Source organism: Cygnus atratus, chromosome 13 (genome assembly GCF_013377495.2).
Source record: "Cygnus atratus isolate AKBS03 ecotype Queensland, Australia chromosome 13, CAtr_DNAZoo_HiC_assembly, whole genome shotgun sequence".
Taxonomy (NCBI): domain Eukaryota; kingdom Metazoa; phylum Chordata; class Aves; order Anseriformes; family Anatidae; genus Cygnus; species Cygnus atratus.
Window position 1 is genome coordinate 20,651,566 of NC_066374.1, and position 18,288 is coordinate 20,669,853.

At 51.6% G+C, this 18,288-nt stretch overlaps 1 protein-coding gene across 3 annotated transcripts in view; it reads left to right on the forward strand.

Moving 5' to 3' along the window:
- The window catches only part of OPHN1 (oligophrenin 1), a 62,620-nt gene that overhangs the window by 17,246 nt on the left and 27,086 nt on the right, over positions 1-18,288 (forward strand). For all 3 annotated transcript variants that reach the window (XM_050713419.1, XM_035541821.2, XM_050713420.1), the window contains exons 2-8: positions 2,540-2,635; positions 6,373-6,434; positions 8,462-8,533; positions 15,033-15,134; positions 16,077-16,187; positions 16,904-17,008; positions 18,067-18,196. In XM_050713419.1, the coding sequence (XP_050569376.1) occupies positions 2,540-2,635; positions 6,373-6,434; positions 8,462-8,533; positions 15,033-15,134; positions 16,077-16,187; positions 16,904-17,008; positions 18,067-18,196 (678 nt within the window). The remainder of the gene's footprint in view (positions 1-2,539; positions 2,636-6,372; positions 6,435-8,461; positions 8,534-15,032; positions 15,135-16,076; positions 16,188-16,903; positions 17,009-18,066; positions 18,197-18,288) is intronic.

Here is an 18,288-nt window from a genome sequence, read left to right on the forward strand (position 1 = left end):
CTGCTATTGCCCTATCCAGTTTCTATTAAAAAAAGAGAAAAAAGGCCAACAGCTAGCCAAGGACAATTTCTCCGATAGCGGGACTAGATGCTGTGCTGACACACACAATGGAAAAACGCTGTGTGCACCCCTCAGCCCAGGCCAAGCTGCCAGGAGCGTGACTTGCGTGTGCAGCCGCTCTCCTGGCTCCCGGGGGTGCGCGGAGCTGTTCCTGGCCGGCCCCGGGGTGCTGGGCCCGGACCTGCGGAGCGGCACGGCACGCCTTGTGCTCACGGACCTGCGTGGCGTGTAAATGGGGCCATTTGGAATTCAGCCACTAATGAACTTGGGCAAGGTGTGGGGAGTGATGAGAGGCTGGGCAGAAGGCAATTAAAAGCTTCCAGCGGAGAAGACAGTTTGCAGGGGAAGAACAAAGATTTGCCTGAGTAAGAAGTGAATAGGAGCCTCCGGGCTCGGCTTCAAGTGTGTGAATACAGTGAATGCTGCAGGGACTGAAAGTGAATTATTTGCTGAGGTTTTCCATCAAATTAATGACATCATTCTGTGCGAGAGTTCACCCATTTACGCTCGCGCTCTCAGGCTCTCCTAGCAGCTGGTAGCTAAATAGCTACATTCAGGCTTGAATCTGCCCATTCAAGGGCAAAGTTTTGACCCTCAGGAGGAAACTGCTGAACAAGGCTTTTGACGGGAAAGAGGGGATTCTGTGCACTTCTAGGCTCCGCTCCTCCCGTGGCTGGGGGCCGGGCTGGATGAAGCCGCCCTTTCTTCTCAGGTCGGCTGCGCTGGGCTCGGGAGCAGTGGGGTGAGGTAAAATCCCGTCTGCTTCATGGTAGTTAGCCCAGCTCCGGAACCGGTGAAACTGTCCTCCCTCTCCAGGAGGGGCTCGCTGGGCTGTGTTGTGCTGCAGGTCTTGTATCCCCCAGGGAAGCTCCTTTGGGCAGCAGAAAGCAGCAACTGCTTCGTTCCCCCTGCCGCATGGCTTTGGTCAGTGCCAGCGTCTGCAGCAAGGAGAGCCGTGTTCTGTGCGGAGGGACCTGCGGCCGTTAGCACAGGAGGATGCTCCGTGGTCTAGCTGCATGCTAACATCTGCTCCTTTGCATCTTCCACATTTTCAGCTTCCTGAATTTCAGAAATCTTAGACCCCAGTGCACCTCCTCAGAGGAATTCAGGCTTGGACTGTGCCTATAGTTGCTGTCCACGTTAGGGAAAGCAGCAATGTAAACAAAAGTCTAAAATTATTCTTTTTCTTTATTGTCTGCATCTTGTTCGCTGTAGGTCAGGCAGGTTCAGCCTCGTTCTGTTTGTATCTCAGGTGTTAAACTACCCCCTGCAGCTGGTTGTAGCTGTGTAGTAAGGTGTGATTGACCTGATGCTGCCACGCGCTTTTTACTTCATTTTCTAATTCCGTAAAAGGCTACCAAGGCCTGTTACAGAGCACGTCCCTTCTCAGGCTGTTTTACGGCATGAAAGCAAAGAGCCCAAGGCAGCCGTAACCCCGTGCGGATGCTCTGCCTCCCCAAAGACCACCAGGCTGCCTCAGGTCAGACCATGGTGCTCTCCTTGTGCCCCGTTGCTGCTCGGTGCTTGCCGTGGTGAGGCGGTGCCTGTGGCTTCCGCAGCTGGCCCGAGGTAGGTGGCTGTGCCCTGCGGGCCTGCTCTGTGTTATTGCTGCCCCGTCCCTGTGGAAGCTCCTCGGCCAATGTAATCAGACCAATTCACAACAAAGAAGCCACTGACAAAGTTACGAAGCAGCCACACAGGATGCAAAGACACAAAGGATCCTTTTGGCTAGAAACTTCTCTGGAAAGTCCAAAAATAATTTGGGCTGAGCTACCAACCACCATCAGGAAGTGTCTGTGCTTCAAGACTGCAAGCGTCTTCAGCAGAGGGACGGAAACAGGTCCGAGGGCCATCTGCAAACGCTCGGCAGAGCACAGCGGGAGCTTATTGCCGTCAGCTGGCTCGCTGTCTTCTCCTCGGGCCTGTTTGTTCGGGTCTGACTCCCCTGAAGAGGAGCACTTCCTCTGAATCCTGCTTTTTTCCCCACAGTTATTTTCTGACTCTACAGACTTTGCTCCTTTCTAATTGAAACAACTGCTTAGAACACTAATTAGCCTGTCTGACAGCATCCGTGCTCAGACGAGTGCTGGTGCGTGAACGGCGCTCGGTCTGTTCAGGGCTCCGACAACGCTCCCGCGGCGGCGGTGAGCGCTGCGCCTGAGCTGCCTGCTCTCCTGCAGGGGAAGTGGCTCTGCCGGTCCGTGCAGGGCGCTGGGCTATCCGTCAGCTGCTCCTGCGGCCGGCTGCGTCCATGAACGTTGCGGAGCATTTTCAGCAGCGCCGAGACGCTCAAAACACGAATGCTCACTACAGCTTCTGTTGGTTGTTAACGCTGCAATATTTTCTAAAGTGCTTTAAGATCATGATGACTGGATTTTTTTAACTGCCTCACTGTAGGTTTTTTACATTCAGGCTAAATTTCGTAAGACTTCTGTGTAACTGCTGCAAAATACACACTCTTTGCTCTGTCCTTTTCTAGGTTACTCATCGGCAGTGCAGAAATTCTCCCAGACTTTGCAGTCCTTTCAGTTTGACTTTATTGGAGACACCCTAACAGATGACGAGATTAATATTGGTAAGTTTTCTTCTTTTGGATGCAAACTTTTACTTACTGAGAAAACCTCTCCTTCTTTAGGAATTTGCTGGCATCGATGGTTACTAAACAGAATCTGGAGCCAGGTTCCTCAGATGCCAGTTAACGCATAGCGTATCTGTCATGTTACTTGCAGTTTAAAAAGAAGAAAAGCAAAGATACTCAGTGGCATATATTACAAAGCTGAACTTTGGCGGGTTGAGTTACACATGCCTGATTCCGCAGATAATTTGTGGTGGTTTTCTGTGGCTCCAGCCCTCCTCTGCCTGGCCAGCACCAGGAGGATGCACAGCGCAGCAGGGAGCTGCTCGCTGTCCCCGTCCCTGTCCCCTGGGTGGCCCCTGCAGCTAAGCCCGTGTCCCTGTGTGCCGGGCAGAGCCGGACTGCAGCAGCTCGGGGCGTTTGGCCTCGTGTCCTGAGCCAGATGGGCACTGTTCCTAACGCTGCGTGTGCTCTGCTGCAAACATCTTGCAAACACAAAGCAGCCCCGTGCTGTCCTGGAAAAGGCACCGGGCTTTGGACTGCCGGGAAAAACATATTGCTGGATGTGTCATGATATGGAAAATAGTTCCCAGTCTCTGCCTGCATGGAAGGAGGCCTGTGGCACATGTGTCGCACTGCTCCCCACACATCTGCTTTGGGATTAGCAATCCTGAGCCTGTTTTCCCACCCTGCCAGCCCGGTGCACATTGTGTCGATTACAAAGCTGCCAGCTGCGCCCGCGGAGCTGAAGCAAATGCACTGAACACCCTAAACCCAGGTTTTCAAGTTAATCCTGCTGTTGGATTAGCTATCGCTGCAGAATGGCCAGAGGAGCGGGGTGGGCACCCCTGCTGCTGGGGGACATCAGGAAGTGCTGCAGCTGCTGGGGGGGTCCAGCCCTGCTGCTGGGCACAGACCGGAGGCACCAGGGGCACAGGCGGTGGGCCACGGAGTGCCTGGGACACGAGGCGTTTATAAAATAGCAACAGCTTTTGTCAGGCTGTTGTGTGGACAGCAGCTCCAAGCTGACAGTGCTGATGTCAGGTCTCAGCTGTCGCTTAAAAGGGAAGGAAGTAAAGCCTGTTCTCTTGGTTGTTTTATTTAAAGCAGATTGCGGCTTGTCCTTCAAAATCCGATTTCCTCTATGGAAAGTTGCTAGGTGAAGCCTGCTGGAAATGAGTCAGCCTCCAAATCTAATGGAAATAGAGGTGCTGAATTTCCAAACACAGCTGGATAATGGAGGGGAAGACGTTGCATTATAAGCTACCTTCTGGGCATGGAGGGATCTGAAGGCAGCAGCCAGCCGGGGAGAGGAGCATCGCATTGCTTCTGCTGCTGGCAGGCACAGAGCTCCAACGCCCAGCGCGTGCCGCTGCTTCACCACTGCCTGCCCCAGTGCCCAGCGCTTGGCTGGCGGCGGGCGAGGAAGGCAGCTGGAAATGACAGACAGGGTGCAAGGGGACAGAGGGCGGAGGAAAGCAAGAACAGATCACAGCACATGTAAAATACTCTGGGGCAAAACAGGCGTTTTTTCCCTATTTCTGTTTTTGCTGGGTTGTGTTTGTTTTGCTTTCCCGAGAGGAGGACCCAGATTATCCAGTGTGAAAAGTCTGCTGTGTTCCTCCTCCGACAGCCAATCTGGAGTGTCTGCGCGGGGCTGAGCTCAGGGCGTTGCAAGTCTCTCGTATTCCCCAAACAGGAGCAGGGTGTTGACATCTCTGTAGCACTTCCCATCTCTTACAGGGCTTCTGAGGCACAAGGATGTGCGTGAGCGTAGGAGCTGATTTGAGGCACAGGATACGGGAATGAAGCAAAACATTGACAGCTCTTCTTGCCGTACTTCAGGGAACGCGTTTGATCTGTAAATATAGCTAATGGTGTGCTTTTATCTTGTTACGCAGGCAGACAGCGAGCTGACACTCGTGCTCCTAAGGTAGTGGCTTTGAACGCTGCAAGTGCGAGTCAGGACACACACACTCCGTTGGCGCTGTCTGTCGCAAGCAGCGCCTTCCCACGGGGACGCGTGCTCCAGACACGTCCTCGCTGCACGTCCGCGGCTGCGCGCTGCCTCCCTGCGCGGCGAGCACAGACCCAAACGCCGCAGGTCCCGCAGCAGGGCCGTAGCCTACGTGCCCGTGGTGCAAGGACAAATTCAGGGCTGCTCTGCGGCTGCAGCCAGGAAATGTGTGCCTGGGTGCATCCTGCAGAGGAAGAAAACCACATCCAGTGAAAATGTTAGGCACCGTAACTTTTTTTTCTCCCTGTAACTTCAGGTCTGGATTCTTTTTCTCTCTATGATAATTCCTTTCCAGGCTCAGGCCCCTTATACTTAGCTGATGGCATCTGTGTGTGCACTTCAGATTTCAGGTTGTCCTGAGTAACCACGGTGAAAGTCAGCCTGTCAGCCCTGTGGTAGAGCATAGTAAACTGCTGGGACGTTGATGTGCGGGGCTCTGAAGCCCTCGCTCTGGAAGAGAGCTCAGAAATCCCTGACTCATCAGAAAGGTTACGTTTTGATGATGCCAGCTGAATGACTGTATCACGAGGCTGTGGTTTTTCTGTTCTGCGTCTGCCTCAGCAATTGCCGAGCGAGTCCCGTAGCACTCCAAGTTCATGCTCACTCGCTGTGCAGCCGTGTCACGGCTGCTTTTAGCAGAAAGACAGGTCCTGTCCTAAGGTCCTGCCTGTGGATGCGGGGCCCTCAGTTTGCGGATAGGGCAAAAATGCATCTTCTCCCCTTATCTGTGGCATGAGCTATTCTTGTACGTGCCTCGCTGTGTGCACGGGTTGTTCCCTTGCATGCTACCCCTGCCCAGAGCTCTTGAGGCTGCCCTTCTCAAGAGCCCTGGTACCGGGCACTCTGCTGAGCCGTCTTTTGGTTAACCCTCAGATGTTCCTTAAACCGCTCAGGAGTCAGTCAGGTCCCTCTGTGTGCTTTGCTGTGAGTGCAGAGCCTGACCTGCATACAAAGCAAAGGAATTGCTGCAGCTGTTGCAAAGGAAACCCGCCCGTGTGGCAGCCAGAAGCGCAGGGCAGCGCAAGATCCCTGTGGGAGCTGCCCGCGGCGCTGCCCGGGGCAGGAGGGCGGTGGGGCAGGCAGGCTGCCGCCCCGGGAGCCGCAGGGATCCGCGGAGCTGTGGGAACGTCTCCCAGCAAGCGCTGGCCTGTGCCAGCGAGCTCGCTGCCGCATAGTTCCCAGGTAGGCTCATGCAGTTGGAGGAGTCCCCGAGGCAGTCCGCAGGCAGCCGCGCCGTACGCAGAGGTAGGTGTTGGTCCAGCCTGTTCTCTGGTCTCCTGGAGAATCGGGACTTCAGTTCTCCTCGTTTCAGTGCTGTTCGTGCCTACATGGTGGGAAAGGTTTTCCCCTGACGGCCACCTGCGGTCTGCCCTGCTGCAAACTGAGCTGCTTTCTGTGCCCTGCCCCGTGAAGGCAGATGGCGCCCGCTTTGTGACAGCCCTTTTTCCTGCGGGCAGGCAGTGCGCTGCTCCTACCTGGTCTCTTTGTTTCCGCCAGGCTGAACGAGCCTCGTGTTTTCAGTTTGCTAAAGGAAAGGTTTCGTGTTATTTTTGTTTCAGTTGGACTCCAAGAAAACTGCTGACGCGTAAGATTTTTTTGTTTTATTGTTTAACGTTGTGGGGAGAGTTGTCAATGCCTATAGCCTTTTCAACAGCTGCTAACCTTTTTGGTTTCTGCCAAAAGGTGCCACTTGCTGACCAAAGCCCTCTTCTCTTTGCAGCCGAGTCCTTCAAGGAGTTCGCAGAGTTGCTCCAGGAGGTAGAGCTTGAGAGATCGATGATGGTAAGATGATCCCAACTGCGCTCCGGTAGTTGCTACCTGATTGTAACATTTAAATGCCAAATCATGGCTGAACTACAGCACATGGCTCGGTGTGGAGCTTCCCATCGTGCGGGAGCTGGCAGCAGCAGGGACGTCGTGTTTGCACCATGTCTGAGCTGTGGTGCCATCGCTGCGTGCCCTGAGCAGTAGAGGGGAAGATGCTGGGGGGAAAGGGGAGAGGTTGTCCCACGCCGGTGCCCCAAACCTCTCCCAAGTGCCAAGCAGCTGCTCCGCTGCTGAGCCCAGCACCGCCGGGCTTGCTTGAGGTGCCGCCGCCTGCAGCAGCTTTGCTCTGCGGAGCAGGGTATCTGATAGCTGGTAACAGGCTGTTCTTGTGGTGAAACTGAACCTTAAAGAATAAGCAGCAAGATGAGTTTATCTCTTCATTTTTCCGCCATGGGAGCTGCACTGTCCCTCCGTGCCCCTGCCCTTCCCAGCACGCAGATCCTGTGGGGCGATTTGTTCCCATCTGTCCCCTGTGGTGGTGTGCCCTCTTCGCCTCCAAAACTCCTCAATATGCAACGAGTGCTGGCTTTCCATTTCACTCCTAATTCCAGGAAAAACACGAAGGTTAGGCTCAGTGGAGAGCCTTTACAGCGTGCCAGGAATTAGCTGCTTGGCCCTGCTCGCTCCTGCCTCGTGCAGCAGGGAGAGCCCGCGCCAGGCTGGCTGGGCCCGCTGCAGGGGTGGCAGCACCGGTGGGATGCTGCTGTCCTGCTCTGCAAGGCACGGGCAGAGAGGGCAGCGGGAGGAAACCAGTGAGAGGCCAGAGGAAAGCAGTAAGATATTTCTTTATTAATTACAGCCCAGGCAATGGCTTCTTTTGCAATGGGTAAGGGGGTGGAAGGGATCATTTCAGGGATCATGGATGCTTTTGGGGATGTTGGCTGACTGTACTGATTTTTTTTTGGCCCTCCACTTGCAGGACCAATCTCTTTTCCTTAGCTCCCTCAGAAGGTTTCGTACTCTCACTATGTTCGTCAGCTTTAAATTACCCGAAAGGTCTGCGCCAGCGTAGCATCATGTCCCTTTCTTTTCCCCCCTCCTTTCTGTAAGGCTCGGGAGGCAAGGCAGGCTTCCCTTCTTCCCCAGCTGTCACATGCAGCAGCCTTGGATGTGGTCATGGAAAGCAGGGCTCGCGCAGCGGCCGCGCAGTCCTGAGCAGAGGGGCAGGGGGGAAGCAGCAGCAGCAATGCATCTTCCTCCGCTCCGTCCCGTCCCTTCAGAGCAGGCAGGGCAGGGCAGCTTGCTGTAGGCTGGGACCCAGCCGAGCTGACAACTCTCCGGAGCATTTTGAGAATCTATCTGTCCTGTTCCATGCCTCTCGGAGAGAGAAACAAGCAGCTGTGCCTCCTTGGGGCTGCTTCTAGTTAGTGCTCGCACACAGCCTGCCTGCCTCGAACACCCGGCTCTCCTCGCCGTGCAGATACGGGCAGCCGCCCTCTCCCAAGAGGAGGGGTGGCCGGCACCTCTGAAGGGCTCATCCTGCCAGGGTCTCTGCGGAGCACCGGGTCACAGACCCGGGGGCTTCCCCGCCTGGTCCTGCTGCGGCTGGTGGGCGGCAGGAGCAAAGCCTGCCTTGGCCGCGTGCCTGCTGCGGGGCGCAGATGGGGCTGCGGGGTCCCGAAGGGCCCCGGGGCCGGCAGGTTGGTCCCGGGGATTTCGGGGGAGTAACACGGCACTTTGGGCAGGGAGGTCTGGCTCACCGTGCAGTGGTGCAAGCACAGATGGCAGGCTGGGGGAAACCCCTTCAGTTAATTGCCAGAGGTCCCCAAAGCCTCTCGTGCTGTGATTCAAGTTTTCTGTGCATTGCAAATGGGAACAAGTGGATACAGAGGTTAAGTGACTTCACCTGTGTACAGAGAAGTTTGTATTCAGAGACGTTTAAGAAAGATCTAGGAGTTCTTGGCTCCCAGCCCTGTTCAGCCTCTGTTTAGGAGAAAATGAATCTGTGTCCTGTAATTAAAGTGTTTTTCTCCGCACTTTAGGTACAAAATGCTAGTGATTTGCTGATAAAACCCTTGGAAAATTTTCGGAAGGAGCAAATAGGGTTCACCAAGGTAAGACATTTATTTCTTTTAAATTTAAACAGATTTGTTTTCTACTACTATGTTATTCCTTTTTCCTCCTGGCTTTTATTGTTTTAAAATTGTTGTACATGTAGGCTTTGTGCTTTCAGAAACTTCCCTAACGCTGGTGTTCAGCTGCTGGAGTGAGAGTGTCTGCGCTGTGACTTTTAGTCTGATTTTTCAATCATAAGAGGTTCCAAAACCTTTTCCTGAATTCTTTGGGTTCTCTTCTGGCCTAATACCAGCACTGTCTCTGTTCCAAGCGAGGAGTGCTTGTTTCAAAGAGTGATCAAGAGATACTCCCTGCTTCTTTCTCTTTTCTCCCCTTTGTTCATTTAATGCTATAGAGAGTAAAATACTTTCCCTGATAAATGTGCGTTAGAGCCGAGGGTGGGAGGGAGAGCAGCAGAGGCCAGCAATCAGAGCTTGATTATAGTCATAGGGCTTTTGTTATGAAATATTTAAATAAAGCATCTAATGAGTCTTTCAGATGGATCAAACTTTTAAAGAAACAAACTATGAAAAGCAAAGTCTGCACATGTTGAGCAGAAAAGATTATTTTTCCCTTGTCTGCTATCAAGAAGTCCAGGTTCCACGTTACTCGGCAGCAGCTTGAAATGGGGCTGGCTCTGAACAAGCTCAGAAATGGAGATGTTTTGGAGAACACTTGGGGCTTGGATTCTGCCCAGCCCATCTGGAGCCTTTGACGTTTTATAAATACAGGATTTAAGAAATGAGACTTGATCACCATCCTGCCCTTCAAAATCCCCCTGTACAACAGTGTTTGTACAACGCACCCCTGAGAAGCGGCAGCAGCGTGAGCGTGGCCCTCGTGTTCACGCGGCGCTGCGGGCACCTGCCGGCCCAGCACCTCGCCCCCGGGCCCGCGGTCCTGCAGGCGTCTGCGCTACCAAGGCACGGCCGTGCGGCGCTGAGAAGCCTCCCTCCTGGCTGGTCTCTGCGTTAACGGAGAGCCAGCAAGCGTTTAGAGAAGGGTCACGGGGAAGGATTCACAGGGACAAGGTCAAGCTTTTCTTCCCCTTCTAGTTTATGGAACACTTAAATCGAGAGGGCAACAGCCTGCGAATGTTAGGATGAGTGTTGAAATGCCTCTTAGGCTGTTTCTTCTTGAGCCAGCCCTCGGTGTGCGAGGTCCTCTGAGAGCTGCGCCACCTCCCCGCGGTGCCTGGGGCGGTGTGCCCGCGCCAGCACTCGTCCCGGCGCCGTTGGAGCCGTGGCCCTTCGCCACTCGCAGCGTGCCTCCAGGCCGCTGCACCGCCGGCAGCAGGAGGCGCGAAGCGGGGCTGCCAGGTGAGGACCTGTCCAGCAGCACGCTGCCGGCACGGCTCCGTCCCCGTTTGTGCTGCCTCTGCTGCTGCCGGCCCGAGCTCCTCCTGACTCAGGCAGCGCGAGGGAGGCCGGGCAGGCCGCCGTGCGCACCGCAGACCGCAGATGTGGCGGGGGAGCTTGTGCCCTCTCATTCGTTTCCCATATTTTGGCAGAGTCGCCTTCTGTGAGATGTTTTCTGTTCTCTGTGCAAGATGCCGAAGCCAGATAGGAAGAGTGTTTGAATTGGGTCTTTGTGATGACTCTGGGTGGAGAGAAGCCAGACGGTCTAAGACATCTGAGCCTGCATTAACCCATTTTCCGGGGCTGAACGGCGTCTCTGCTGCCAGATGCTGTGCTCAGCTCCACTCGGGGCAGCTCTCCGGGCTCTCGCTAGGACCTCCTTCCCCAGCCGTCCTCTGCTGGCCGCAGGCCGTGGGATTGTCGCTCCTGTGACTTGGTGGTAAATGTTTGTGCACAAAAACATCACAAATGAAAACGGAGCATCCAGGATGCCCTGAGCTGACACGGTTCTCAGCCTGGGCCCTGGAACCTTGTTCTGCTCAAAATGAACCAACAAATGGAGAATAGCATGAATGAAAAGGCGTGAATGGTATCAGAGAGGTGCAGGCTTCAGCTGAAGGAGAGAGAGCTTGGGATTGCTTGTGTTTTTCATTTCATGTTAGGTCATATTAATGGAGGTCAGACTCCGTGCTCAGTCCAATTTATGAGCTTGGTGGATTTTGTATCCTGCCACAGGCCATTTCTCTTCAGCAGGAGCTCTTTGTGTCACAGATGTGCCGGGCAAAGCAGTGATGCTTGAAAATGAGAAGAGTTTGATGTGTGGCCTTGGTAGCTGGGATGGTGGAGCTCCGGGTGTGTTTTTATAGAAATGTTCTTCCTATAGCCCTCAACAGCATTTTACTTTTTAGAAATCACGTATATATTTTTTTAATATTAACTGCTGAGGCATCATAAAAACTAGCTGAAAACTCGGGCATAAAGTATTTTTTGCAATATGAACACACTTCTCTTTTTTGTGTTTCTTTCCTCTGCCTTCTACCAGCTGAGTGCTTTAAGCTGAAGCCAGGCACGCAGCCTGTCCCGCGCCTTCAGTTCCTCTGCGATTCCGAGCAACAGCTTGTGATTTCCCCAAACTGATTTGCAGTTTGAATTTATTCGCTGTCTTCTTCTTTATCTAGCGCTCACAAACACATCGCCGTTCGTGTTCGCTGCCGGGTGTCCGTGTGGTGAGCCAGTAGCTCTGCTGTGATTTCAGCGGGATTTCATCGTAGAAGAGGAGCGTACCGAGGCGGGAGATGCAGCAGAAGCAGATGCACTTAATGTTTGCAGGCTTTCGTCAGTTAGAGTTTCGCAGGCTCTGCTCAGAGCCACCTCTCGGTTTGCTCTGCAGGGGCAAGGGGGAGCCCGGCACCAGCAGCAGCCCGCGCGTCCTTCTGCCGCGCTCCTGCGCCCTCCGAGTCCCTGCAGCCGCGTTCGGGGCGCGGGCTCCTGGCAGGCAACGTGTGTCTCCTCTAGGTGCGTTTGGTTTGGTTTAAGACCAATAGCCGCGTCAGCTGGGCTCCTTGCTTGCTGCTCACCGTGCCTCTTCTAGGAGGGGAATCTCAGAGGATCCCAGTTAGCAAGTAATTGGTTAAAGGCGAGTTCTGGCAGGTCCATTTGTCCCTCTCACCGTCCCCCATCTCTCGCTCAGGCTGGAACCGAGCCCCCTGCACAGGGCACGGGCCTCTTCCCATGCAGGGCAGCACCCGGCGCACATACAGCACTCTGAAGCCGACAGCTGGGTGCAGCAGCTCCGGCTGCTCGTTTCTGACTGCACCAGCATCTGCTGCAGCTCAGAGAGCGAAGCTGTCACAGAGCACCTTCCTTTGCTGATCGTGTGCTGGCTGTGTTGGGGTGAGATCGCATCGGTATCTTTTTTAGAGAGCAGATGAAAGGTGGGTGGCTTTTTGGATTTGAACACCGGCAAATCTTAGCAGGAAGGTAATGCTGCCCTTCGCTGAATATTCATGACGAACTAATTTATGCTCATAGTTCCAGATTGTGCTCCAGTCTGGGTGTTGTTTTTTTCTGTTGTGTTCCTTTTTTTTTTTTTTTTCCGTGCTCTGTTCAGCAGCCAACAAGCTCTTAGAAACCTTGGCTTGAAAATCAGGAGGGATTTGTAGTACATCCTTCTGCTTTTCAGTTATATGTTAATTAGCAAGAGTGCAAAATGACTGGCAGGCCTCCATTTGCATGCCCCAAATCCCGTTTCGCACTGCTCTGCTCTCCACATGGCCACAGCTGTGCGCGGGTGAGTCCGGCCCCGCTGCGACTCCTGCTCCCTCGGCCCGGGGACGAGCTCGGGGCTCCCCACATGGTGCAGGCACTGCCGGAGGAGGAGGCTCCTCCTGAAGGAGCCGCTGCTGCAGGAAAGCTCTTCCATTGCTCCCCCAGACCTCCTTGGCACGCCACGTCCACGGGGTGGCTGCTTGGCCATGGTGTTTTAAACCTGCTCCTGGCATCGCCATCCTCCTTACGTGCAACGTGCTGGCAGCAGGAGGGTGCAAGCTGCAGACCTGTAATGCTGCTCTGGCCATCACGGGCTTTCGGGGCAGCTTTGCTTTGATGCACTTGTGTGGCATGTGCTACAAACACCGTGGGGTTTGGGACTGCTTACAAAAATCGAAATAAGCTTAGGTTCCTGTTTTCATTAAACGTGCCATGTAATGGCAGACCATTCAGAAGCGTGACTTTACAGAAAGGGTAGTTTCTACTTCATGAGAGCTTTTGTTTCTCTGCCTCTGGATTTGGATTTACTCATCACCAGCGTTAGTCATGAGGGCGTTATTTTGTTTTGACAGTTCTTCCTGGCATCGGCTCTTCAGCTGCAGCACTTCTTACGTTAGGTTTCACCCTTGGAGGACTCTCTTCTCCTCTGGATTTCATGGCTGGACCTCTTCATTCGGAGGCTTAAATTTGCTAATGTGGAGTTTCAGTATCCCTGAAATGCACAGGGTGATACCAGAAGATACACGCGATCCTCTTCAGGGGTCTTGTCATTACAAGATGCCTGCTGTACCCTGGGCAGTTAAAAATAAGCAGGAATATTTGAGTTGTTGCCTCTGAAAGTGTTACTGCATTTTGCTGTAGTATTTGTCCTTGGCAATAGCAATGCGCAAGGGTTAGAGAAACGGGACTTGTGGGGTGAGAAGTCCTCTCCTCAGGAAGGCAGCAGCAGTAACTTTGTCTGACCTTTGTCTAAGGTGCTCCTAAGGACCTGACGTCCACCAGCCCGAGCCTGAGTGCTAGAGGCAAGGTGCTCTTCCAGCAAAGCCAGAGAGAGCTATTGCTAGGCGGAGATCTGACCTAGCTGTTAGATTTGGGTGCCTTTGCCCTTTTCTAACAGATGCTATCCGCGGTGGAGAACATTGAGAACGGTGTGCTGCCCACCACAATGTACAAGCTTCATACGCTCCAGTAAACAACCCACAAGTGCCTCCTAGTGTGTGCCAACATGAAAATAACGTTTCTTCTTCCAGAGGGAATACAACAGGAGCCACTATGAGCAAAGGGCTAAGAAGAAAACAGTCAAGGGCTAGCCATGCCTAGCCAAAGCACCAGTTTGGGAGCCCCAACGTGTCCCACGGTGTATGACATCCTACTAGACTGAATAAGCCATGCAAGTGGAACAGGGAAGTAAAACTTCATGAAGGAGAACTGACTGAAAAAAAGAAAAAGAACTTTATTTAAGAACCACAGCCTCAAACTTTGTAGTCATTATTGAATTCATGAGCAAAATGCCTAATATTTAATAGTTTGCCAGACTCCATCTGGTCTGTTTCTTAGTGGTATTGGCGTGTGTTTGCTGAAATGTTGCAAGAGAACAGCATTTCAGGGCTTTTGGGAATTAATTGTTGGAAGATATCATTAATTCCACAGTAGGCTGGTGTGTCCTAACTCTGCTTTCCACTTTCTTGAGCTTTCAAAAACTGCCCAGAGGGGTTGGGCATTCTTTGCATGCCCCATAGACACTGGTTCTCATCTGCGTGGATCTGGCACTGGGGCTGGTGGCTGGCTGGAATTTCTTTATTTTAGCAATGTAACTCCCTCTCAGCAATCACAGATAGCTCACCATCTTGTATGATTATTTGTTAACTTGGCTTCTACTGATGGTTGATTCTTGATTGCCATAGTGCACTGTGGTTTCACAGTTGCTGTAAGGCATAAGCCAACAGGCACATCCTCAGCTCAGCTTTTCTCTGGGTTTCATTCTCAAATTTCTCTTCTTGTTCTTGTCCTAGACATTTACCCGTTCAGATTTGTCAGTGTAAGCAAACCTTTTTGTTACATTGATTCCTTCACAGAGTCTTTCTTAACAAATCAGCCCACACTTCATGTTTGCCTGTGTTTGGTATGTTTGAGATGTAAATGAGGTCAATAAGAACCAGACCATCTGCAGGAGACCTCCAAGATGCGAAGTCTTACCATTGTTTGTTGTTATGTTTGATGAACCACTCTGCTGGGCTGTGTGGAAACTGGGCACTACGCAGTAAAAGTTGTATAAGTTTTGGCTGCACCGTTTCTGTTCTCTGTTTCTGCCACTACTATTGAAGGGATGATGACTTCCCTCCCACGTATCACCCTCTAGTCTTCTGCTTTCATTCTCATACATTTTGGACACGTGATAAAAACTTAAAAAACAGAAAATTGCCAGACTCCTAATAAATCTTTTCTTATCCTGGACACGTTTTTGGCATTAAAGTACTTACCCAGTTAATGCTGAACTATGTGAACATCATTTAGGGAATGGCAATATGTTTTTGATGCATTAGTGTATCTCAAGTTTACTTGACATTGAAGAGATCGAGCAGGGGAACAGTACCTCTTCTGTGGGGTTTCTGCTACAGTGCTGACATGAGAAAATATTTAGAGTGCCTGTACCACGATGTATTGCCAGAGCTTGCTCTCGAAGCATAACTAAATCCAGTGTGAGGAACTACCTGGTGAAAGCAGAGCGAGGGAAAAGTGGCCTCCTGTTCTAATGGGTCCACCAGAATTTTTCCGTGGGAATGCTGAATTGCAGAACAGATTTTGGCACTGTTGCATGTTCTTATCTGAAAGACGCCAGTAACCGGTTCTGCTTCAACTCTTGCATCTACAGGAAAGGAAGAAGAAGTTTGAGAAGGATGGTGAGAAGTTTTATTCCATGCTGGATCGCCATTTGCATTTGTCTTCTAAGAAGAAGGAGTCCCAGTTACAGGAGGTGTGCATGGAGTTTTCCTCAGAGTCGAGTCCAGCTCTAGATTTTAAAATAGGGGGGGGGGGCGGGGGGTAATCTCTTTTAGTAACAAGTTGAACATAAGCATAAATCTACCTAGAGCTTATTCAGATGGGTGAGAGCAGGGATGTGGACGTGGTACTTCAGATCAGAGTGCTGAGCAGCAGCAGTGGCTTTCTGTGTTGCCATCACTTGTTCTCACCCTCAGAGTACAGGGCAGTGAACTCACCTGGTTGAAACTAACTAGCTTTTATTTTTGCCGGTTTCTTGTCTAGCTCCTGGTGATTGCAGGGGCAGTTGTGGCAGCCGGGCCATGGTGGCAGTGGCAGCAGGCAGAGGAGGGATGGTGCCCATTCGAGCTGCTCTTGCTGCCATGTATTTGCAGCAAGAAAGGAAAGCCCCAGCCGCTCCAGCCCACGTCAGAGCGGTCAGATCAAATCAGATCTGCCAGATCAAGTTCCAAACACCTCTGCAAGGCAAAATTTGTGTAAGGTGTGGTAATACGGCATGCCACATTGTCCTGCCTTGTGCTGCAGCTCTGGAATTGCTGGTTTCACATCACAGCAGGAGTCGGGAGGGAGGATGGGGACACCGTCATCCTTACCAGTGCAGGGCTGTGGGTGGAGAAGGAGCTCATGTTAGAATAACAAATACGCTTAAGGAAGGCTTCGTCCTTGCAGAGTGCTGTGAGGTTCTGGATCTGTAAAGGGCAGGGAGCTAGAAAAGGGTAGACCTGGGAACAGTGTCCAGTGGTCGAGTCTGCTGGTCCTGTGCAAAGTGATCAAAACCTGGGCTGGACACATTTAGCAGGCTTTTTCTTAAGTGAGGACAGGACTATTTCTGGGCTGAGAGACAAATGCTAGTCAAATACTATCAAACTGGATGTTACTTTTCTTTTTTTTCTCACCTAACCCTTTTTTCCTTCAGGCTGACCTTCAGGTTGACAAAGAGAGGCACAATTTCTTTGAGTCATCCCTTGAGTATGTGTACCAGATCCAGGAAGTACAAGAAAGCAAGAAATTCAGTATTGTTGAACCGGTAGGAGCTTCCTTTTCTTTCAGCCCTTACTGTTTGATGCTCAGATATACTGGCAGTTGCAGGAAGGGATGAGCTACCAGGTTGAATTCAGTCCTGGGGATTCCTGTGGTGGAGCAGGAGTTAACCTGCACACCTGGCTTGCTGCTGATCCACACCTTTAGTGGTGTTTGCTGGAGCACCACGAAGCCACAGATTGGTTTCTCATCACTCTAAGTCGATCCTGAGGAGCAAGCCAGACACTGTAGGAAGCTAGAGGTCTTCCTATGAATTGCCTTGGACACCTTGCCTTTGACGAGCATTACTTGCCTCCAGTGATGTCTGCTCTGCTTACCTGTCACAGCACAGGCTGCAGCGGTACCAGCTCGTGGCTGTGTGCAGGGACACTGCCCGGGTGGGGGGCTCTGCCCCGCCGCTGGACACGGCTGCCCATGGGATCGCACGGGTCTCGTGGACAAGCTGTCTGCAGGCCTTCTTCTGTTTCCGCAGCAGGGTCTTGCATATCACGTTGTGTTTTACCAAGACAGTGTATCTGTGGGAGGCAGTCCTGGGCATTAGAGATGCTGTGGTCAGTAAGTCACATTAAGACTCGCAGCATTCCAAAATTGTAGGAAAAATGTATTTGTATATATAATTTCTGAAACCCTGCTTCCTGCTTATCTTTCCTGTGATTAGAAACTTACAAGGAGTTTAATCTGTGTCCTTTCTCTCCTTTGCAGGTGCTGGCTTTTCTCCACAGCCTCTTCACTTACAACAACCTGACAGTTGAGCTCACACAGGATTTCCTCCCTTACAAACAGCAGCTTCAGCTCAGCCTGCAGAATGTACGTTCCTGCCCAGCTGAAATATTTTTTTACATGTGACTTCTATTCTCATTTGTATTTAAACTCCTCTAGTAGAAAGGCTTTTCCATGCAAAATAGACTGTCCGTGTTTGCATTGTGGGAGGTGCAGAGAAAGTTATTTCCTCCTTAGTTCACACACCTTTCCTTCTCTCCTGCACACAAGAGTCCGCGGGGGCTGTTACAGTGTTTTTCAGAAATCACAAATTCTGTCCAGAACGGGCTATTAAAATTGTGTCATTTAACCTTGTGCGTAAGCCTGAGAATTTCTTCCAATTTCATGAGGTTGAAATTGTGCATGACTTCTGAAAAGGCCTACAACCTTCATGTTTGTGGTGTCAGCTTCCTAAATGCTTTGGTAAGCTCCTCCTCTGACTGAGTATACTCACAAGGTATACTCACAGCGTATACTCACTGCGTCCTGTTCATTTTATCCTCAGTCTTTCATGGCTGGCCCTCATTCCAGTGGAACAACAGCCATAAATCTATGCCAAGCCAAGTTTACTGCTGGCTCGTTAATTGGTGTGAGTGGTGTTCGTAAAAACGCCTTGAGTTTGTACCCTTCACTGACACAACTCTTTAAAAACAATTTCGTGCCAAGCAGTGTAGCATGATCTTTTGAGGAAAAACTGCCTAGGTTTGTAGGAGAATGCACCTGTTACCTAAATAATAGTGCAAAGAGGAGTTCAGGTGCTTCCTTCTCTTCCATCTAGCCTTAAAAAGTGCTAAGTTTCTTTTATTGTAAGAACAAAAGTGTCATCCCACTCATGACTCTTCATCACCATTTCCATGTTCGGTATGTTAAACCTTGTCTCTTCAACCATCTTTAAAAGCCCAGTGTTCTTATGGCTTTCATTTTCTTAGCTTTTTGTTTTGAGTTTTCATCAGAATTTGTGGAGTGGCTTTCACATTTTGTGCACTGGAGACTGACACGTTTCTGCCAGAGCACCTAAAGTCTGAGGCTGAAATTTTGATCGTTAATACCTGAGGCTTGCTCTCTGCTCTTGTTCAGATGTACCTCTTTATATTTTTCCCCAACAGACAAGGAATCACTTTTCCAGCACACGGGAGGAGCTGGAAGACCTCAAGAAAAGGATGAAGGAAGCCCCCCTAACGTGCAAGCTACCAGGGCAGCCGACCATCGAGGGCTATCTGTACACTCAGGAGAAATGTAATGCTTTTTATTTGCACTGAACATGTTGCAGAGTGCGTCAGCCTGGGCTGCGTGGCTTGGAGCCCTGTTGCCAGGGCTGTGCTCAGCTC